At 42.3% G+C, this 24,077-nt stretch overlaps 1 protein-coding gene across 2 annotated transcripts in view; it reads right to left on the bottom strand.

Moving 5' to 3' along the window:
* ATF6 (activating transcription factor 6) overlaps positions 1–24,077 on the bottom strand; it is a 69,512-nt gene that overhangs the window by 24,121 nt on the left and 21,314 nt on the right. The window contains exons 10-14 of one of the 2 annotated variants that reach the window (XM_015869466.3): positions 23,047–23,190; positions 21,424–21,543; positions 19,779–19,881; positions 19,355–19,419; positions 15,546–15,660 (exon numbers count right to left, since the gene is read on the bottom strand). In XM_015869466.3, coding sequence (XP_015724952.2) covers positions 15,546–15,660; positions 19,355–19,419; positions 19,779–19,881; positions 21,424–21,543; positions 23,047–23,190 — 547 coding nt within the window. The remainder of the gene's footprint in view (positions 1–15,545; positions 15,661–19,354; positions 19,420–19,778; positions 19,882–21,423; positions 21,544–23,046; positions 23,191–24,077) is intronic. The other variant, XM_015869467.3, reaches the window with a different exon arrangement.

The following is a 24,077-nucleotide window of genomic DNA, read 5'->3' as shown; positions in this document are numbered from 1 at the left end:
AGCTGAATAAAAACATGCCTTTAAATAACTCCCGACAATGGGGACACCACTTTCAAACCCACAAAACTTAGTAAAAGATACAGGAGGAAACACAACCAGACAACAAGGAAACAAACGCTCCTCCCAGCAAGCAGCAAGGCTGCATTTTTCCTTGAATCCCCTAGATTTACCCAGAGCTCTGCAATGACTTCAGCTCAGACTTGGGTGGGTCTCTGTACGTCTTGGCACCGGGGACAGGCGAAGCTCCTACGCCGTGATGGCTGGACGGTGGTCTGGCACAGGGGCCAGGGCTGGTGCTCCAAATCCAAGCTGCCTTTTGTTTTTCTTAAAATGTCAGTTCGGAGACAAGGAGGTTTTAATATCAAGATGCATTGGGCTGAATTGAAATTTGATGGCAGTGTTATAAACTGTGCAATGTGGATCGCATTACCAATGCTTGTTGGAAAGATGTTTCTCATTCTGCAGATCCCAGGACATCTGTATGGCTGAGGATTCATCAACTACTCATAGTTTCTTCTAATTAAAGAGATATTTGCTATTATACAGTCAAAGAAGCTGTCACCTCTGTTACTAATTACTTCAGTTAAATCAAGAATGTGAAGATGAAGTTTCCTTTCATTTTTTTTGGCTGTTAGTTTGCTCGACCTACATTTACCCCAGCCTGACGAGCTTCTTCCTCTTCAAGTCTGTAGCCGAATTTCACTTTTAAATCTCAGTTCTGAGTCCAGAGTTGTTGCCAACTGCCTGCTCTGATTGAATTTCTAGTGTTGCTGAGGAAGACGTAAATCAGTTCTAGAAACAGATTTCATTTTATAAGGGGAAAAATGTCTGTAAACATTAACTTTCCCTCCCCCCCCAAAAAAAAAACAAAACCTGACACCAAAACAAGAAAACAACGCAATGGAAAAGAGCCCTTACAGGCATAAATAAGTTAAATAATTAACTCACACTTGGTGGCAAGAAGGATCTGGATGCCTGACGTTGGGCGTTGTTCCCTGGTCACCCCCGATCTACCTACAGACACCCCTAATTAGTGCAGCTAAGCACAACCAACAGCGAGCTGAGCAGCTCAGCCTCTCATGGGCACCAGAAGAAGAGGCTTCCTTCTTCCTTTCTCAGTCCTCATGCCTTTCCTCTGCCAGCTTCTGGCAGCTGTCAGGCTCCTCCAAGTCCCCTGACCTCCATAAATTGCAGAAAAGCAGCTCAGCTTCTCCATAGGCTATTTTTCTGAGAACATTAAATGGCTCAGGGAGGGATGCACCCCAGCACGCACCACTACGGAAACAACAGCATTCTTCCTTCTGGCAGCGACACACATTCTCACTGGTATTACTGGAAGCAGCTCACCTAGCCAGGCCAGGAAAGGCATCCTCCACTTTTGAGCAGTGCTGAGAATTCATACAAGCCCCATTCGGCACCTTGGGGACCAAAACTTTCACAGCCAAAACAGCTGTTATGAAAAAGCTCTCTCCTGTGACAACAGTTCACTTGGATTGTGTGGGAAGCCTGACTGATAAAAGGATAAGCAGGGGCTGATCCAGGGGGTGTAAAGAGGTGCAGGAACACTGCACTGCACTCCACACACATCTCATGACAGCGCATGTGACCAAGTGCCTGCTTGCTGCAGCAATTGGCTGAGCCACATCACGGGCACCACATTAAAGAGAGTGAAAGGTCAGCTTTTGGAAGATAAATACGCAGGGAGATAGATCCTCACACGCTACTCAAAAGACATCAAGCTATAGCAGAGTGGGCCTGATAGTCCCTGGGGTACTGCTCTTCCTGGAGAGCAATATGTTTTCTTCTATCAGTACTTGCCAACTCTTAACCACATTTAAAACATAATGGCTCAAGCAAATAGGAGCCTTTCATCTCCCCACTTAAGGCGAGATTAATTTTTTCCAGCTTTAGCTGCCTGACAGAGCTGCCTGGGCTCCCTTTGGAATCTGAAGGAGAGAGGCACCCCCAGAAGGAAATTCAGTCCACGCAGCAGTAGGTGTTTGGGATAGGTGGGAGAAACCAGGAGGGCCTTTTCTGTCATCAGACTTTCAGGACAAAGAAAGGATCGACTGGAATTCTAATCACAGAATGAAGATTCAAAGAATGATGTCTGAATGGTTTTAGACAAGTAAGTACATTGGTGAACTCCTAGGTACTGAGTTGACGAGTGCTCAGGCAAAACAACCTGATCTGACTACATGGGCTACATTAATTGCATAAGCCTGAAGACACAGAGCTCTGAACCACGCTCCTGTGTGAATCCTACCCTCTTTTATGTTTTGTTTTTACTACTGCAGTAGTTTTAACCCCACGCAAAAAGACTAAACATCATGGACTCACCACAGCGCCTGCAAAGTGTCAGAGGAGCATCGAGCACCTTGAAGGCATTACATTCCAATCCCCTCCTCATGCACAGCTGGAGACCCATTCAGCTTGTCATGAACCGATTTAATACACACAGCCTCTATTCTATCACCCCAACACACCAATGAAAATACCAGACAGCACAGGACACAAGGAAGTTTGAAGAGCCTTAAGCTTCTAGTTTCACATAACGCAATCAAACCGCTTTACTGCATGTAGATTTTGCTAATTTGACATTTCTATGTGTTTCCAACCACATCACCATGTCTTCCCCCTGTTCAGGATACCACCAGCACTGCTGCCAGAAGTTAACTCAAGATAGATAATCTACTCAGCTTTTTCCTTATCCACACCATCAGCTGTAGGAGAGAACAGGAAGAGTGTGGAGAACACGATACATCTTAAATATGATTAGCATCACCTGATGTACACCCCTGCAGGCTACTGAATTTCCTGCTGATTCGAGAGCTCCTGGAGGTTCTAAGTCACCTTTGGCTGAGTTTCATGGCCCATACCCACACAATTTCAACCTGTGATAAAGGTTTCACATCTAACTAAACAGGCCTGCAACATGAGGGGATAGAGAGAACAGTAAAAGCTTCATGCTGCTCCATTCTGGTGGACTCGCACTCTTTTGCTTACATTCCTCTTCGCCCTTTGAACCACTCCTGGCTCTGCAGAGCTACCCCTGAACCTGCACAAAGGCAGTGTGAACTTCAGGCAGTCCCCAAGCTGCAGATCATTTCCCTCCACTTCTATGATCACACAGAAATGTGTTTACAAGCATACCTAGAGTGCACACAGCCCTAGAAAAACTGCACCGGCCACTGCTGGGAGGGAAGCACAGACAAGGCACCCGTTAACTTGTTGTTAATGGGTCAAATTCAATAGTGTGATTTCATACAAAACAAAGTAGGTGCATCAAGTCTTTGGCAGGATGTAGCAAGTGCTACAAGCAAGTAAAGGCAATTTCTAACAGAATCAGACAAAAGCGCCACAGCTGAGACTCAGAGTTGTTTTTAATTCTGTTTTTGTTCCTTGCTTTTTTCCTTTCTTTTAACCCAGACCCATCTTATTCTTAGGTTCCTGTTACCTAAGAAATTAAGTTAGTTACAGGAATCGACTTTTATAAGCCAACAGGCAAGTTCTTATATCAACTACTCAGACCTGGAGAGGCTCGTAAGTCATAAGGGCTGTTGGTTTTGAGCCATGTAAAGAGGTCCTGAATTTGCAGGAGGATGATGGACAGTAATGGTTATTACACCTGCCAGGAGAAGGGACAGGGCTGCTGGAGGGAATCAAATGCTGATTATTTGACAACATATAGGACATCAGACTGTTCTCCATGAAGAAGTTTGCATGCTTACTTTCTTGCTTACAGACTTGCACATGCAAGATAACAAGAAGGGATTGCATACACACTTTTTACATGTTTGCTTTAACCTCTTGACAAATGACACACTGTGGGTAACTCCTGTCCTGGATTATCACAATAAACCAACATGACACTTATAACAGACATACCCTGTCACAAGGCTGCCAGAGACTTCCCAGCTGGGTTAATGCTCCATTTTCAGCACCTGCAGTATTACCTCCGTGTTCTGTGTGAATGTAAATGGTTCCTTTCTACATGTGCAAGCATAATTCTTCACAATTTATTATTATTATTATTCTCCTAGAGCCACAATTAACTACCTTAGAATTTTACGCAAAGAGAAGCATTGCATCTACCCATTTTTCTGCAAGCAATAGCACCTTTACTTTCCTTTTCTTTCTGCATCCACATTTCTCTATGTTGGTATGAGAATAGGAAATTGTTACCTATGCAGTATACAACTGTAAGGGTGGCTAATATAAAGATGTTAACAAAGATTATGGTAGATAGTCAAAGGTTATTAGTAAAGAAAACTCACCAATATCAATGCCTTGACCAGAAAGTTGAGGCAGTCTCCACTGGGGAGCAATCTCCAAGAGGTGTTGCCTCAGTGGTGGTCAGCCCTTAAATGAGGTCTTAGAGGAGGTGGAGTCGAGGTCCACCCCTTCCAGGAGCACAGCTACATTACTCTCACCTGTGCTCCTGCAGCTGACCCAACACTTGCCTCAGCTGATTAATCAGAGGTTCTAACTGTGATTTCCCATACAACAGCACCTTGGTTGCCTGCTGGAAAGTTACAGCTGGTAAGCACGTACCAAACACATGGTTTAGCAAAAGCAAAGAGAAGCGCATGATGTATTTTCTTAATGTGAAGGAGATACCCTGCTAAAGACATAGGCCCCAGACTGCCAGGGACAGCAAAACAGCTATTTTCCAACCCTGTTTAGCTCCTGAGCTCCTGATCCTGATCAAAAACTCCAGGTTCAAGCACTCACGACTGTTCTTAGAAAAGAGGAGATGTGATTTAACACAAGCCTTTTCCACCTCCCATGGTGCAGACACTGAGTTGCTTGTGTGCCCCTCTTGCTATGAACAAAGACAGAATGCTCCCATATAGGATTCTCTGAAAGATCTTCTAGCTACAGTGGATACACATCTGGAACAGACCCATCCTGATGCTTGGATAAAAACATAGTGGGGCTGTATGGGAAAATGCAGGCAGCTCAGTTAGTGGCCAATCTGGGAGAAATGGAGTGCCTGCGGACTAAATGTAACATCCAAATATTGGAAGAGGCTGAAGTTCTGCCAGTAATTAAAGCTAAGAGGCCGGCTCCACGAGCCCCTCAGTTGGGACCCATAAGGGTGTCCCAAAAACAGATGTTTAATGATCTTATCAGGGCTGGTGTTCAATTTGCAAAAATTGATCATCAGCCCAACCATGTTCTCCTTCAACTGTGGAAACTCTACCTCTCTCCTAGATCCCATTTAAGGGCTGACCACCTCTAAGGCAGCATCTCTTTCTGAAGATTGTTCCTGTGTGGAGTTTCTACAGCAAGCCTTAACATCGATGAGCATTTTGACTGTGAGCCTCAGCATCGGTGAGTCTTTCCTATATAACCTCTGGCTATCCATCTACCTTGCCTTTGCATAATCACAACTGTATGGAAGGGCCCCCCTGCATTCAGAGAATAGGACCTACTGCTTTCTAGGAGTCTCTGAAAGGAGACTGAGGTGCCAAAGAGTCCTCTAAGCCCTTTTCTGATCCCTTTATGAGAACAAAGCAGACTTCTGCAGCCTGCCTTTCCATCCCAGTAGATAGGCTACAAGCCTCATAAGCACAGAATAACTTCTGAGTTTTAATCTCAGTTTTAAAGACAGTTACTAAGTTTTAGTATAGTTTAAAAACAAAAACATACTGTTCATTTCATCACGCCTCCTACCCTAGGAGTTACTGACTTAAAAATAAAACCTGGAAGGCTCAGGAGTTCTGTTTGGTCCAGTGGGAGTTGGTGATAATCTGTGTGCACTCATAATAGCACCTGGGCTCTTAATTCAGATAATAAGCTTTGTGTGTTGGCCAGCTAAAAATCTGGCAAAAGGATTAACCCCGACTGGAAGCAAATAACTCCATCTGACCAGAATTAACTCTAAATGCGTTTGTAAGACTTTAAATAATCATCTCAGATGTAAGACTATCATCATGATTAAAATCTGCTAAAAGGTAGGATTTGTGTTGTGTACACACACACAGAGCTTAGGGAAACCAAGAAGACCTGAATGATGCACATTGTACTTTTATAAAGAATCCAGGTAGGGCTGCCAGACAAAAACTTAAAGCAACCATAAGAAAAAAAATGAAGTACTCTGAAGCTGTGAAAGCATGAAGTTCAAACAAGAAAACAAGCAGGTGTATTTCAAGGTGCTCTCTGCACATACCGTCAATGAAGTTGTGTGAAAGATCATGAAGGTCACTCTTTCATGCAAGAACTCACTCCTACCAGACACTAAGTTAAAGCCTAACTGGTTACTGCAGCTATGGAGTTTAGTTAGAACCCAGATAGCATCGATTCCATAATTAAATACTGCTACAGATCATAACAGGAGTCTATCGTTCCCTTCTGGGAACTCCTCTGATTAATCTCAGCTGAATTTGTTTCAAAGAATGCAGTGCTACCATTGAAGAAAAAAAGCTATCTGGCACTATTAAAATATTACTAAATTTGGTCTCTTTCCTGAGGAGAGACAGCTTCAGAGCTGCATTTCCACTGTGTGCTGTACTTCAAAGCCCTTTACTTGTTTGTGGACAATCTCACTCTTCTGCACGCTTTATTGTTGGCAAATGCCTGTTCTCCACTCCTCCTAAGTGAGACAGTTCCCACTTTATAATCGCTCTTCCTCCCACACTTCCTAGTTCTATTTCTCTATTCTATCTCCACATCTATTTCACAAGCAGTGGGTATTATACAGGGGCTTTCCAAAACCAACAATCTTCCTCTGTTTCTTGCCCACAACTCTTTGTCTGTCAAGCATACAGCAGACTTTGAATAAATGTATGCTATTACTGGTCACATCTGTCTGCAACCAGTTTGGGTTTTGGAGATGATTTCTGCACTACGTTCTATTTTCACTGTAATTATCTACAGTGTATGTTGCCCTTCCAAACACTAGTTTAAAAATAACAAAGTATTAGTTAGGCCTGGGACATATAAGGCTGAGAGAAGTTCAATGACAGCATTAATATGTTTCATGAAGTTCCAGCAACCATACAGAAGACAAACGACTCAAGACTATGCACACAAAAGTCAAGAGTGCCTCTTGGTCCATGCCAGATGTATTCAAGTGACTTGCTGTCTGTGCTTACATATATGTCCTCAACACTGCATCTATTCTCAGTTTTATTTGGAGGACAGCGGGATTCAAAGGGACACTAAGGAGATAAAAATCAGAGTGACGAAGACTTTGCATCCAAAATGTCTTGGAGAGCTAACATCATAACAGGCACTTCCAAATGAAACAAAACCGCGCTTGATGCTACGGGCATTACCTCCCTCCTTGGGAACGCTTCTGCATTCTTGTTCTGGTCCTCCTAACCACTGTTTGTATTGGGCTGAGCCAAACAGCTGCTGCCCGGAAGAGGCTGCAGTGCAGCTGGTACTTGCTGGCTGCTCCTCTTTGGTGTCTGCTCTGTAAATCCAAGGTACCTCACTGCCTGGCTCCTGCTCCCCTGTCTGCCTCGGCCGGCTTTCCTGGATGCTTGCCCTCCAAAGCAAATGCATGGCTCTTGTTTCTGTACCACTGAGAGTATGTTCTCAAGGCAGGACAAAACTTCCAGACATTGCAGAGTAACAGCAATGAGAAACAAGGAACTACTGGAGGCTCTGTTGGAAAACCCCATAAGGCTCTGAAAGAAATGCTTTCTAAGGAATCACTGGTCTTTATCTACAGGAAAAAAAATGCCACTCTGAGCTGTTACTTAAAACTTGGAGTTGCTTTCTTAAGAATGCATTTCCATAATCCCAGGATTAAAGTCGGGCCATTTGTACACCATACAGTACCATTAATCTCAGATTATTACATTTCATTCTGAAGACTTTTAGATTGAGCAACAGCCCTAAGCTGCTACGAAAAGCAACATTTCCTAGCTGAGTACTCAGAAGACCACAGAGAACCCTCTTCTTCCCATCACATTTGACAAGTCAGCTCTCCCTGACACCATGCCTACCAGAAATATTCCATGCTAGGGAAGATGGCAGCAAGAAAGGCCAAAAGCAAAACTCATTTTGCATTTTCAGACGGATACCAGAGCTATGGGAGGAGAACATTCTCTCTGACATGGAGGGAACGCACAGTTTAGCCAAGAGAACTGGTAACAAATCATGTAGCAGGCAGGATTCATTCTCATTAGTGGTGCTTAAATGGAAACAGGAGGTTTTCATAAATGATTTTCAAATTCGAAAGCAAATTGCAGCTCTAATTTGACAATGGCTTACTCGTGAGGCTCAGGGCATGATGAAGCACAACCACACACAATGCTTTCCTTCTCACATCTTTTCCAGAGATGAGGGTCAGCTCCATAGAGAACACAGGCTAAAGGGTGACCCTTGTTTTGTAAGCGCCAAACAGTTTTATGATGGATACTATACATTTAGCTTTGAGTCTTTCAGTACATGTAACTCTCATTGTCTGTACACTATACAGGAGAAGATCATCTTAAATTCCTATGGTAAAGCCATTTTTCTCTCAATAGCTTAGGTCGGGTTTCATAGAAGAAATGGGAGCTTTTAAAATCTTTTGAAACCTTGTATTTTAACTTGCAAGCAAGCAGCTGCAAATACACAAAACACAGATGTACAAAGAAGATACTTTGTTTTTAGAAGCAGCAATGCTCAGAAGTCTCATCCTTGCATTTTATCTGAATGGGAGACCAAATGATACAACCTTACCCACTAAAATCCACAAAGAAAGTCCGGAGAAGAAAACTACAAGTTCAGTGACAAAACACCCATTGACAAATGTAACAAAATAGGAGAAAAATATGCTAGAACTGAACTTCTAGATATGAAACATCATCTGAAGCCAACTCAATACAATTCATCTTTGCCTGCAGGACACACGTGGCATCAAATCTGCAATGAACTGGAACCTGTCTTGCTTACATTCCCTGAATAAGTTCAAACTACAACCAAAACTATGTTTGTAGCACAGCAAAGTACTGCCACAAGCATCTCAGCCAAGCAACATCATGCAGCAGCAATGATTTGGCCCTTCACAGCAGCTTAGCCCATGGCAGAACAGAGAAATGATTCCTAACTGGCAAGAAGAGCAAGGTCAGATGACAACTGAAATGACTGTTATTGCTTTGCTTTTCTTGTGCACACCTGTGGAACACTGGGAACAGCACTGCTACTACCTGAACATTAGCTGCCTTTCTATGAAGTGCATACAGCACAGAACTGCTCGGAGACCATGGCTGCAATGAATGTCTCTCAGACCCACTGGAAATGCAGGGTCTCCTCTCCTTTTCAACACACTATAATCTTTTTGCTGCCTGAAAATAACACATCATCCAAAACACAATTAACATGACACAAGCTTCTTACCAAGGAAAGCAAAACACAAATTAGATGTTTTATTTCTAACATATTGTGTGTGTGAGACAGACATGGACAAAGAAAATAGCCCTCATTTAAATTTGCCTTAATCACTTCTGTAAAAGCTTGTTTGCACAACTGGAGGAATCCTTAAATGTCTGTTCCAGATGCTGCCTTCAAGGACCAGATATTCACATCTTCAAATACTATATTTGTCTGAAGCTCTATGGTTTATGTACCACAGAACTGAAGCAGATCTGCAAAGTGAAATTCTGGTTCTATTGAAGCTGGTAATGGCTTTGCCATCAATTTCCATAGGGCCAGCATTACCCTTGCTCTAACATGCAATAACCAGAATCAAGTTTTAATATCCATTTTTTTACTGCAGCATACTATGAAGCACTGTATGTGCACTGCCATTAAATGCAGTTGGCAAGCTTTAATACCAGGAGACATCTGCACTTTGAAATAAATAGAGAAATTACTGAAAGGGAATGTTAGCGGCCTTTTAAAAATCCCCAAACAGCTCAGACTTTAAGCCACGATTCCATTAATATCAGTAATTACACGCTTATGCTACAAACGCCATTGTCCTTAATGAGCCTATAATGATGTCAGCCAAGCATCCTTGACAGAGCCTCCCATGAGATTGAAATGTACTGCTGAGCCCTGGGAGCTGGGGGGATTCTGCCTCTAACCACAGAATAGAACTGAGGGGATTTGAAGCAGCATTTGCAGTTCAAAGTAAATTAGAAGGGTTGTTTTCTTCTGCGATCTACTTAATTGCCTTTCAAATTGTTAGCTATTCGTGTTTTAAAAAGTAGCTAAGATTTGCCAGGAAACACAACATTTTCCTCAGAAAAATCCTATGCTCTTTTCTTACCTTTTGTGCTCAACCAGCAGGAACGTTCACCTCCTCTGAACATGATAGTACCAAATCTTCCTACCGCTTTCACAGCAATCTTTGTGCAGTTATCTGTGACTCAGTTGGAGCCACCACCAGCAGAAATTCATTCCTACATATGTAAGCTAACAAAGTAATTCTAGAAAAAATGGCAAGGTTTGAATGCTCTGGCAAAACAGATGTGAGCTCTGGAAAGAGGACAGCTTTAACAACAGGCAGTGCCAGGCTCACAGGATGACTGCAGTGGCAGCCAGGTGCCTCTCCTCCCAGCTGACAGAGCATGTTACCTCAACAGACCTGAATTCCACAGCCATGTTCTGCTGGTATTTTAGAACAGATCAAGCAGGCTTGGTATCAGAGACGTCAATGGGCAGAAATCAAAGCTGCTGGCAAAGCTACTGACACTGAATTGTGTCTCTTAGACCTGGGAGAAATGAAGAAAGGGGTTCAACACCAGGGAGATGACAGATCTCCACTCAGCCTCCATCTAGTGACGGTGAGGGAACCTAATTAAAACTCAGCATGTCAGAGACTGGTTTTTCACCCCCAAAAGGTCTTTTCTGCTAAGAGCAGTATTTCCGAACATCTCTACAAATCACTATATCAAAGTAAGGTGTCCATCTCCATCCATCTCTCCTGGCTACAGTTAGCAGCAGAGCTCCAATTGTGGCACTCTTTTCAGTGACGCACAGCAACTTGCTTTTGCTATTCAATGCACAGATTGCTCTGCTCTGAACACACTCTTAAAGCCAACCCAAAGCAACACAGTTTAGGTCTGTGGCATAAACACACAGCTTCTGAGCACTGGAGGGACAGCAGGTGTGAATACCAGGTAACGCATTTTGTTATGTTGCTAAGTGTCAGTTTCTGCAATACTAAGGGAAAGCTGAACACAAGGGCTTCCTAAAAGTTGGAGAAATAATGAAATCAGCAAGTTAACATCTCAAGAAATAAACTGTGACAAGCCCTGCCTGTGAGGGACATTGGCTGCTGAGGCCTGGCAGAGCTGGGAGAAAACACTGACCTCGTTCAAGAATTCTTTGCTTGCTGTCAGCTACATATTTCTTGTGGCTAAAAAAATGACATTACAGAGTCTCCTGGCAATGGCAGGAAATAAATTTTGTGGGCTTTTAGTGAAAGTCCTTCTTCGTGTATGGTCTTACTTGGTCCAAGTACTACTTTTATCTTCCTCTGACCTCCTTATAAAAAGGAAAAAAAGCCAGCTCCAACTGTGGTATGTGCACATGCAAGCCTTCCAAAGCACAGAGAGAAAAAGCTGAAGAGAGCATGAGAAATTCAGTCTTATAGGAACCACCAAGCACCACTCAGGGATGACTGTGCCCAACCTTACACCTTCAGAAAGCTGAGTCTTGCCATATAAGAGATGCATGACAGTCCTAGCAAGTGCCATTTTCTCAGAGATCCAGGGAAGTGAAGGCACAGCTCCTTCAAGTATGAGTATTTGGAAAACTCACCAAAAAACCATTACATTTCAGCACTCAGATCAGGGTCAAACACTGGGTTACGTGGTACTACACACAGAGCACAAAGAATGGGCATCCCAGAGACATGGGGTAGAAGGGATCTCTGGAGCTCTAAAGCTCATATCACCTGTACCAGAACAATCCAATCTCTGGGTCTCCTAACTGTATGATTCCTGTCCTTTTGTATACTTCTGCTAACAGTATAACAACCTACCAAACACTTGGGAGAACCTGCGTGCCCAACAGCCTGCTAGGAGAACAAAACCCATCACCTCCAGGCATCACTTCTACCTTGGTAAATGAGCAAGTAAACACAAGGGAACTGCCCCTCAACCTTATGAGGAAATCAGCCCCCTCTCAGCTCCTAACCATCAGTGAAATGAGAACAGGGTCCAGAGAAAACGGTGCCAGCAGTGCTGAGATGAAGGACACCCCTGGCTGAAGCCCAGCTGGTGCTGCCTAAGCCCTGCAGGGCTCCTTTTGCCTGCAATCACAAACAATCCAGGCCAGCCATCTGAAAGTGCCTCCGGGCAGAACTCGTCACAAGATCAGGTTCTCCCCATAAAGTAACAAACGAGGTGGTATATAAAACTGCTTTTGATTTGACAACGTTGCATATATAAAACAAAAATACCCACAGCTTTGCTACCAAATAAACTTCATAGATGGTTTTTAAAAGTCCCCAGACCTCTCCCTGCAAGAGAGTAGAGCCAAGCGATGGGAATTCTGTGGCACAAGGCTCACTTGATTTCCAAGGATAGCTAAGTCCAAATGAAAGCTGACAACTACCAGGACATACAGTGTAAACAAAACCTGTGTACCAGCACACGCATTCAGGTAGACTATAGCCATGACAGAAAGTGAGGAATTAGACAAACATTGTTCTGCTTTTTTACTTTGTGTTTCCAGTAAAAAAACTTCTATTATCAATTCTCCACTCCCTTCTACTCATCCTCAGGATATGCACAGCCTGGTGCTGGCTGTATTTGTGTTGTTAGCTGAAAGAACAGCAGAACATGCCAAGCGTTTAATAACAAAATTCCAGCCTTGTGACACAACCTAGTAATCCCAACACTGGAAACTAATCTCATATTTCTATTCAACCCTTAATAAAAGCCTAATCCTAACGAAAGTACCACTACTTCTTTTTCTTTTGCCTCAATCTTTTCTAAATACAGATATCTCACACAGTAAGAAAGTTACTGCAGACTACACCAAAGAAGGATGTGTTACACAAACCTACTTATATATGTACATCTATTGATATATACAGGGCAGGCTGACAGAAGATTCCTGAGCCAGGAAGAAATAGCATCTCAGATCCAGCAATTCCCTTCTAAATAATCATTTCAGAAACAGTATGACAAACGTATCTATGCAAAAGGCAACAAAAATCTGCATGCCATCACTGTTATCACTGTCTGGAAACTGAAGTCATGCATTCTGATTTGTGAATTGTTTATCTTCCCTTCAAAGATATGGGAGAGAAGTCTTCAGCTGAAGCAAGAGAAGACATTTCCATTCTCAGCTTTGAAACACAGCTCTCTAACTCAGGGTGCAAACCAGCTTTGCTAGGAGTTGAAGATGCTCTGCCTAGTATTGTTGGCTGAATAGTAGCCACAGGCACTCTTCTACTGCCACAAGAGCGGCTTCCTGTGGGACATCCCACCTCATAACTGAGTTTCTTGTGTGCATATAATACAGTGCTCTTAAACAGGCACCGGAGACTTGGCAATGTGCAACGTCCTGGCCTTGCATAAGCATACACATATGCATGCCACCCTGTCCATGCCCATGCCTGAAGCCATCACAAAAGAGGGCAGCTGAGAATGTCACAGGAGCAATACCAGCTGCTGTCATTGCTGGGGTTCCACTGACCTCAGGCAAGGATTGCTTGTGTGTGAATGAGCTGCTGTAGCTACAGCCACCAGCTTCCTGCCTCCTATCACTCAGGACACTTTCATGATGAGGAAATATGGTGTTGCTGGGTCCTAGACAAACATTAGCTGAGAATAAGCATGTATATAACAATTCTAATGTTACAACAACAAAATAGCAAGGCAGGAGGCTTAGCAAGGTAAGACCCCAGATTCACATCTGGGCCAAATATGCATTACAGACAAGTCTCAGAACTCATCAGGACCTCTACAAAACAAAGGAAATAGATTCTCCCAGCCACCAGCTGCTGCCTGAACCACTGTTTGCTCTAATGATTTCCACCACTAGACCCCAAGCACCTTTTCACTCTGGTAGCTTTCCTTGCACCAAGACCCCTCAGCTTTTCAGCACAGAAAGTGTCATCAAATGCTCAGAATTCCAGTTTTAAAATAGCTTTTACTGTTGCTTAGTGTGCTGTGGATGTGAGAATGTGCCTATCAAAGCTGTAGCACAAGCCTGTCCTGTACAACTGCACAAGAGCTCACCTGTCTCAAATTGAAAATCACAAATGCCTGAGAGGAAGAAATTGGCAAGGCCAATTATTTGCCAGTTTGGCAATAGCAAAAAGCCCTGCAGAACTCCCTTTGTCTGAGCATCTTTCCTTTACTTCCCATTTCCTTGCAGCCTGCTCCAGTGCTTTACAGCTGCCACTACCTGCCTCACGCTTCTGGGCAGCCACAGCAAGGGGACCTGGAATGCCACTGAAGCACACAATAAAACATTTCTGGGTTCCAAGTAATTTGTCTTGTAGGCCAAAACAAGCCTCGGTGCTAGCAACATCTGCAGCCCCATAGCAAGCAGTTCAAAAAGGCAAGCAAAATTCAAAAGATGACACAAAACAGATGGTGATACTTTCTGAACACTCCATACTAATAGAGAGTTGAAACATCCACACAGGATGTGTTGGGCTGAGGGTCCTGTACTTTGCACCCTGCAGAAGCAACTCCTTAAATGCTGTAGTAAGATACCCGTTCACACCATCCTGAAGCACTTACCAGAACTGACTACCACAATACAATGAGGTACATGCGCACAACTGAATGCCTTTATGCACAGCTCTGTGCCTCCATACTGACACACACGCTAAAAGCTCTTAACACATTTACAATACACACAAGAAGGTTCTGCCTCTTTAGAGCTTCCTGAGCATGGCCATGCACAGACTCTCTCTCCAAACTGTCCCTGTGTTCTTCAATCTCCTCCCTGCCTGCATAATCCATAATAGAAGCACTGCACATCTGGAAAAATGAGCAGGCACAGGAAGAGAGATGAAACCCTCCACTGGAATTCTTGCAGAGCAGCAGGAATCACATACTGGCCTTGAAGGATTTTATGACGGTGTTGAAAAAATTATTCAATCTCAAGGCTCAGTACTCCTACTATAACTATGATGAGGGTGAACAACTCGCTAACTTAAGGTATGAACTCTGCCAGTCAATATTAACCTTTCAATAAAGGTGTCTCAGAATCAGTCCCATTAGAAACTCACACATAATACACCGAATTTACCTACTGCTTACCTGATAAAATCACATCGCTGTTTCCCTTCAAAAACTGCAAAGAGGAATACCATTTCTTTGCAGACAGCCTCTCACACCCTCAGATACCCCTACCTCAATCTTGCTTCCCCTGTCCCTGGGTTTCTCATACGTTCCCATGCTGTATTGCCCTTGTATTGCAATGTTTTCTGCAAAACATCCTTTCCACTCTTACCAGTGACAGGCATATTTGAGAAGACCACAATCCGGCCATTTTAGTGTGAACCATCACTTAGGAAGAAGCAAGTTTAGCATCAAGTTTGACTACAACATCTCTTGTTATGAGACACACAGTGTATCAGAGTGAAGGATTCATGTAAAAGACCAGCAATGAACAACTGCTTCACTTACTCTGCGAAATGACACCACATAGAATGTATCTTCCTTTCTGTGAATAGCTTCAAAGAAGTCTTGATAGCTCCTCGGAGAGGCGTAATACACTTGCAGCTCATTCCCTGAGTTCCTGCTGAAATAAAGAAGGGAAGAAAGTAATTATTTCAGACACAAGAAAGTTAACTTAAGCGAGAAAATGGCTTTAAAACACCTGCTTTCCAAAAAACAACAGCTCTTTACCCACTGAAGGAGCATGAAACGTATTAGATACAGAGATCTACTGAAGTGTAGGAGTGTAAAGTTAAACACAAACAGAATTTCTCATGTGACGATCTCATCTTCTCCCTCATCCACCCTCTCTCTATCTCTGGTCAGTTCAAAGACTTGCTCTCCGTTTTCAGTTTAGACAGTGGGTAAAAAGAAGACATTCACAGCATTCATGTAATCCTGGCTTATCTTTTCCTCAATTCCCATCTTAAATATCCCAAAAAAGGAAAAAATACAGTAAGGAAAATACACTGTTAAACACATTCTGTGTGAAAACGCTAGCAAGTCATGCAATCCACTGTTTATCTTGGAAAGGTGAGAAATTCCCAGCACATTTTGTTATCATCCTGCTCCCATTCAAAAATACCACATTTAATCAAATTGGAAAGCTGTACTTAGACAAACCATTAGCTGGATCTCCAACCAGTCATTTTAATTCTTTCCCACTTTAATAGCATACTATCTGTTTGCAGTATTTGTGGCAAAAACACTGATGAGACTATTCCTCCCCAAGCCGTCTGGTGCTGACCCAGATTCTGAGCTATGTTGGCTGATATAGATTATTTTGGTATGTTTCTAAATTATACATAACTACGCCCCTCAAACAAGGCTCAAATCTATCATCAAGTGATTTTCTTGAGCGGTAGTAATAGCAGGCCATCATTCTCTCCGCTCCTACTGATCATCTGGCCCTGTTGAGATAGGAGCGCAGCTGCCAAACCATGCTTCTCTTAGTGAGATGGGGAGGTGAAAATCCTGGGGATCAAGAGTAGACAGCACTATTCTGTACACCCTCATCAGCAAAACTACGCAAGTGAAGAATCAGATTGCATCCTTCACACACAGGAAACAAAGACCCAAGCTAATTTGAGCTTGATTGCTCATTCCTAAAAACACGTAGGCCCATGGGAATACCCCTGAGATTTAGCATTGAAGTTCTACTGTGGTAAAAGACGTAACTCCCACGTGTTGCTCCGTAAAACGCATCCTGAAAACTGAAATAGGTCCCACAGTTCCGTTTTCTCGCCCACACTGAAGAAGATCCAGCTAGATCTGGAAAACAGCCTTTTATAACTTGAAATCCAGCCACGGGATGGAACAACAAAGTAGATGGAAACCAATGGGCCTTCAGCAAGGTAAACGAGTTCCATCTCTATCTCTAGTTCAGAACTGCAGGTATTACCAGATTACTGGCATTATACCATGCTGACCTTTGTGCATTTAAGGGTACCCACCACAGATTGCTTCATGAAAGGACAGGAGAAATGCAGGACTTGAAACAGGCTCAAAGCTACTTGTTTCTTAGTTTAAGGTTAACTGCTGATCACAGCCTGAACCTCTGATTAACCACCTGAGGCAAGCAAGGAGTCAGCTGCAGGAGCACAGGTGAAGGTAATTCAGCTGTGCTCCTGGAAGGGTTGGAGCTTGACTAGATCCCATTTAAGGGCTGACCACCACTAAGGCAGCATCTCTTTCTGGAGATTGCTCCTTTGTAGAGTTTTTGTGGTGAGCTTCAACATTGGTGAGCATCCATCTTGACTGAAAGCCTCAGCACTGGCGAGTCTTTTTTTAGATACCCTCTGGCTATTTACTCTGTAATTCCAACTATACACTTAGTAACAGAATATCACAGGAAATACTGTGTATTAAACTGCATCTCCAAACAGTGATGCTGAATGTGGCTATTTATTTCAGGATAAATGAATCTTTCTCGCTTTTGAAGTTAGAAGGATGCTTTGTTCTGCATTACAGAACACAAGTGATTGGCAAGAGTGCTTGTTTTAAGGAGTGAAGCTGTAGACACTGTGCTTTAAGCATCAAGAACCACAGTTTTTATAGGTCACCAGCAGGGGTGATCTACAAGGCAATGGTCACTCTTTTTCTAATCACAGAAGAAGTACTGAATAAAAGTCTTGAGAGTAGAATATAAATAAAGGCATTTTGTTCATTAATAAGAGCTTCAGAGATGTTTATATGTACTTAAGGTACATATCAGGAAACATGTAAAGGAGATTGAGACTCTTCTGACAGAGATGCACAGTGAAGGGGTAAGAGTCAATAGCCACAAATTACTACAGTAAATATTCCAAGTGGCTACAGGGGAAAAATATTTCACAGTGATAGTGGTTTAGCACTGGGACAAGTGCCTAGACAGCTGGTGGCATCTCTGCTTCAGGAGATATTCAAAGCTCAGCTGGACACTGCTCTGAACCACTTGACTTGACTTTGAAGTTAAATTTACTTGGAGTAGGAGGTTGGACTGGATCTCTCCAGAGATCCCTTAATAACTTAAATTATTCTGCTACTCTGTGATTTCACAGAGCATGTAGTAACTGATGTCTTTGGGAGAAACTGGAAGTCTTTTCTATGCTCTCAGCTGTTCCAGGACAGTCACAGCATGTAACTGCTGTGACTCACTCAATGGTCTCCTTCATTTAAACATCAGTCCTCCAGGAAGAAAAAAAAGACAACACAAAAAGTACCTCACTTAATTCTGAGCGCAGTACAATATTCCATGCAGAGCTGCATGATGTCAGACTGTTTTTAATTATACTGACACATTTCTTTCAAGACTAATGCAGGTGTATATATATTAAACTACCCTATGCTATAATGACAAGCTTGTTGGTTCAGTTTTCAGTTAAAATGGATGTCCTTCATCTGCCCATAAAACTATAAAAGCAGGTTTTTTGTTTGTTTGTTGACTTAATTAGTCAAGACAAATCAGAATTTGGCAGCATTGTTTCCACAACACCTCCCTACAGCTCACTGCTTTTCTCCAGGATGATTTTGCTTTCAAAGCTGCAATGAAAATGGCAAGGGCTGCAGCTGCCTCACTGTCAGTGGCAATACCTCAGGTATTTCTCTCCATAAAGTCTACTTTAAACTCCATTTTCCTTACTCTTCCTTGCCACTTCAAAGCAGAGATCCTTTTAAACACTGTCACAGAGAATACAGGAGAGAGAATTTTTGTTTTCCTTAAGCTTTTCTCCCCATTTTTTCCCCATCCTCCAGCAAAAGGACAGGACATATGCAGGTAAAGGTGAAGAAGAGTCAAGAAACTTCAAATTAGTACGTTCGAATTATCAGCAAGGAAAACTAGGAGATGAAGTGAAACATATATATAAGATGTAATGATACTTCATCCAAATAATATATTTGCTGCTAACTATAGTGCTCTTACTCTTAAAGACAGTAAAACTGTTGTCTTATTGGACTGCTGACACTTAGAAACTTTCTTATGAAATACTTCTGTCCCCTGCTTTTTATCTTCCCTTGCAGATTGAAATCTGTCTAGAAAAAGACCCTGTAGAGTGAAGTAAAGACTTTAAGATTTATTGGTAGAAAGACCCAGGAAAAGCAAAGCTCTGATACCATATTCCTTTATGCGTAGTTTGAATTGCAAGAAGCAGCTAACCACTGAGGTACAGAAATTAGGCCAATAAATGCATCTCACTGAAAAAACCTGACAATGCAGTGAAAACTGGCACTTATCAGCTGCTAGTGAAAAACAAAGTTATTAAGTAGAAAGCAATAACAAACAAGTTGTTTTGCCTTACCTGAGGCTTGTGTCTGTGTAAGGCATGGTCATTAGCTGGGAATGTACCTTCTCACTAACTGAGCTCTGAAAAAAGGGGGAAAAGAAGATGACACCAATGGAAAACAGTAAACATTTTCTTAGTTTGGCACTATGTAAAACATGATGCACAGCTGTAGTAGAGGGAATGTCTAAGGAGGTAGAGTGACCTTGAACAACACATGGATATTTTTTTCCACTGGTGAGAATAAATGAAATGGCAAGCAGCAGCCAAGCTTGAGACAAAGCAAAAGGTAAGTGTTTTAACAAGGCCAGTCTAATCAGAAACAAATAATAGGGGTTGATACTATACACAGTAGGTACATGGTGTGAAGAATCTACAGGTTTTGTAGAGATGCATGTACTCATTCTGTTGTGATACTGACTCATGAGTGACTTATGCCTACCTGCATAACCCGTGCTTTCTGATGCTGGTTATTGGACTTCCTTCTAGACCTTGTTCTTTCCACTTCATGTCTATGAACCCATCCTCGAAGTTCATGATTCAGCCTAGAAACAAAGCAAGGAAAAAAGAAAAAAAGCAGCAGCATGAACAGATGTTTTAAACAACAGTGGCAGAACTTCTTAATTATAGAGAACACTTAAAAGACACAGCAGTTTAGTATTCTTCTGCCTTACTATCTCTTAACGTCAGAATGACTGCAAGACTCAGTTTATGAGGGAAAATTCCCTCAAATTATGAGGGAATTCATAATAGAACACAGTGGTTCAGATGGAGTGAACCCTATGAAGACTATGGAGTCCAACTGCCTAAGTATCCATAAAGCATTGGAATTATGGATGTTTTAACACAGCAGATGCAGTATTTTCTTCTGCCTGATGAACAGTAATTCTTGTTGCCAGCAGGAGCAGGGAGGTGATTATTCCCCTGTACTCAGCACAGGTGAGGCCGTACCTTGAGTACTGTGTCCAGTTTTGGGCCCCTCACTGCAAAAAAGACATCGAGGCCCTGGAACGTATTCAGAGGAGGACAACAAAGCTGGTGAGGGGTCTGGAGCACAGGCCTTATGAGGAGAGGCTGAAGGAGTTGGGAATGTTCAGCCTGGAGAAGAGGAGGCTCGGGGGAGACCTCATTGCTCTCTTTAACTTTCTCAAGGGAGGTTGTAGTGAGGTGGAGTCAGTCTATTCTCTTGTATCATTAGTGATAGGACCAGAGGGAATGATTCCATGCTACAGTAGAGGAGATTCAAGCTGGACATTAGGAAGTATTACTTCTCAGAAAGGGTGGTGAGGCACTGGAATGGACTAACCAGGGAGGTGGTGGAGTCACTGACCCTGGGGGTGTTCAAGGAAAGACTGGATGTTGTTTTGAGGGACATGGTTTAGTGGGAGCAATTGGTAATAGGTGAACAGTTGGACTGGATGATCTTTTAAGTCTTTTCCAACCTTGGTGATTCTATGATTCTATGAAATTACTGGAAAGACTACAGAAATTTAAAATCAAAAGATTCTCATATCTAGATTAAAGATTGGTTAAGAAAGCTAAAATATCACTAACAAATTTAAGGAAGTAAGGACAAAGCACAATGGAATTAAATTTAGAGAAATTACATTTTCTCTTCAGAAAAAAAAATGGAGCTAAGTATCTCCTACCAATAAATAAAGCAGATCTGCAATGACAAGTTAAGTTTGCTTGTATCAGAAGCTGAAGGGTAGGAGACCATCTTTTACTTATATGTGACAGATGTTCTTTTTAGTTGTCTGTGATTTCCATATTGTGAATGCTTCCACATACGAAATTTTTCTGAAGTCATTAAAAACCTCCAGGCAGCCAGCAAATTGTTGTTCAGTTATTGCTAAGTGACCATTGAGAATACTGAGTGAAAATCATTGCTAAAAGCATCAGAAGATTAAAAAGATTAGAGTGGATCTCCTGTCTCCATAGTAGTAGACACTGGACAGTGCAGACACCTACAGAGACATTGCTCACAGACTGGATGAATACTGTGAATGAAGAACAGCATCGCCCAAAGCCACTTGTCCACTCACCTAAATGGTAGCTTAAATGCTCCAAAAAAGTCATGTGCTCACCTTTGTGACTCTGTCCGGTTGATCAGGGGCTGACAGGGTGGTGGTGGAGGTGTAATATACAACAGTGGTTCTTCTGATACTATCATCAATGCTTTGTTGTCAGACACAGAATTATCATATCTGGGGAAAAGAAAGATACCAAGATACCCTTAGAAGTTTTCCATGGAACTTTGAGCAAACCCAGAGAAAAGAAAATGACCACTGGTAAACCAAAGGTAAACCAAAGGCTATGGCTGCTCCTATAAAACCTTTAAAATTGGTAAATACAGTGGTCTTAGTCAGCTCCCCAGAAGAGTCTGGTAGCTCTCAACACAGGACAGAGATGAGCATTAGCAGTTCCAAAATCTCTTCCCTTACAGGCCAGATACTGAAAAGGATTGCAGCCCATAAAATATTCATCATAAGATGCAAACTGTGAGATCTCAGCAGAGGCAACTTTCTCTTTCATTCCAGAGCTATGAAGGATTTGCCATTGGAATACACGAATATTATTAGCCATTTAAACCATGCAGATAGAAAGAATAGAAACTATATGACATTGTAGCAGCCAGAAACTATATTAAAGCCAAACAGAGAGGACTGTTTTCCCAAACATCTCCAACAGCCTCCAGCAGCTGGCTTAGCTTTGAGAAAATGTGAAAAAGAACATGCATTTCAATGCAAAAATTCTTAGAACTTTCAGTAACGAAACAAAGAATAATATTCCTTTCCCTTTGTTATCTGGTTTACTTGAGTGATTTAACTGTTTATCACCAAATACCCATAACGTCCTGCCTTGAGAGGGTATAGGTATAACAGCCTTAGTCGTCATGAATTTGACAGACACTTAGCTCCTACAGGCTAAAAAAATCAGTTGTAAGACCTTATGAAAGACTTATTCACATCCTGCTCCCCTACCTTTTTCTCCTCATCTGCTTCTCCTGCTTACCGTATCTAAAAGTGATAAAGGAGAACATGCAGCAAAGAGCTCACTGCTTGCAAAAAAACGGTGAAAGAAGGGGAGGAGGTACACACGCACCAGCGCAGCCTCCTAGAAGAATTACTTACAACCACGTCACATAAGTTATGGTCTGAAACGTGCCACACAGGACACAAAGCCCTCACCATGGCTACAGCGTTAAAGTGTTTGTGATTAACTGTCGTCTTTCTGCATGGTAGTACTAAAGCTTTCTGTACATCTGTGCCTGGCTTTGTTCAACCAGCCAAAATACTCTACTGAAAGGGACAATCTGATAGGGTAGATCCTATAAGTGGAAAACATGAGCTGGATTAGCCAGACTTCAGTCTGGAGACAATTATACGTTCATTTCTGCATTGAGTGCTAGAGATTGAGGAACTTTAAAGCAACTATATAATTAAATAATGGTAAGCATAAGGTTGGACTCAGATTTTTTTAAGAAGTACAGTACTAGTTAAGTTGAACTCTCAGCCATTAACTTCTCCGATTTTTACTCAAGTAACTAAGAAATTAAGCACCACAGCTTGAACAGAAAGAAAAGATACTAAGACGTATCTTAACCACGTAAGCCAAAATAAAAAACATGGCAAAAAAATCAAACAGAAGAGCTGAAAAAGCATCATTGATCTCTGCCACCTAAAACACACGAAAAGTCTTCATCTCACCTGTTAATCTTCTCAGAAATTATGTCAATGGGTATTTTGTGAGCAGGGCTGGGCTCCTTGCTAGCTGAGAACTCCAAGAGATTTCTGGTCCGGTGGTTGGAACTCACGGTGGAATCAACTCCATTGGGATCTTTTTCAAATATACTGGAAAACACAACAGACATATCCCTTACATACAAAGGATCTGCAAGTCTATCACTCTGAGCACTAGTAGAGAAAACAATTCTGTTCCCTTATTCAGTTTTACTTGCTTGAAGGATTTTGATCATAGAATGGCTTGGGTTGGAAGAGAACCTGAAGGATCATCAAGCTCCAACCCCCCTGGTACAGGCTCTGGTTCTCTTTTCTTAAACTTTACTTAAAGAAACTGAAATGAATCTGTAACCTACATCTGCAGGCATAAGAAAATTACCTATATACAAATGAAAGTACTCCACACTTCCACTTTCATCAGCCTCAAAGTCAATTTACATTGTTTATACAAGTACAATATGTAAAGAAAATACAGCTCCCAAATCCTGTGCAGCTGCTGGCTTGGAATATTATGCCAGATGTTCAACAAAGCTGTACACGAAGCTCAATTCTACGTGGATTTACAGACAACTGCAGGGTTGACAATGCAGTGGCAGTGATGCATGGTCCCATGTACCCTGCCTATCTACTCTACTTTGCACTGATTGCAGCATCTTCTCCTGGAGCCTGCTCAGGCAGCCATGCAGCATAAGAGTGCCTGCACTACTCAAGAGACAAAGCAGGACAGAACTTTAAATGTGAGTTGGAAAAACAAGACAACTGTTACACGAGACTGATGATATCCTAGTTCAGAAGGGCTATTTATGAGTGAGAAATCCTGTAAGCACAAAAGCACCACTTCAGTTTGTCCTTCCCAGAGGCTAGCTTTACTCTTCTGCAAACACGGCTGCTTCCTGAAACACACATCAAAATGAAGCCCTAACCCTCTTGGCCGACAACAGCAGAGCACTGCCAGCAGCAACACAGCCAAAATGCACGAGGGACCCCAGTATGCCGAT

Source organism: Coturnix japonica, chromosome 11, assembly GCF_054131305.1.
Source record: "Coturnix japonica strain WE chromosome 11, WE-NBRP24, whole genome shotgun sequence".
NCBI classification, from domain to species: Eukaryota; Metazoa; Chordata; class Aves; order Galliformes; family Phasianidae; genus Coturnix; species Coturnix japonica.
The sequence above is the reverse complement of the archived record's forward strand: the minus strand, read 5'-3'. Positions and strand labels throughout refer to the sequence as shown.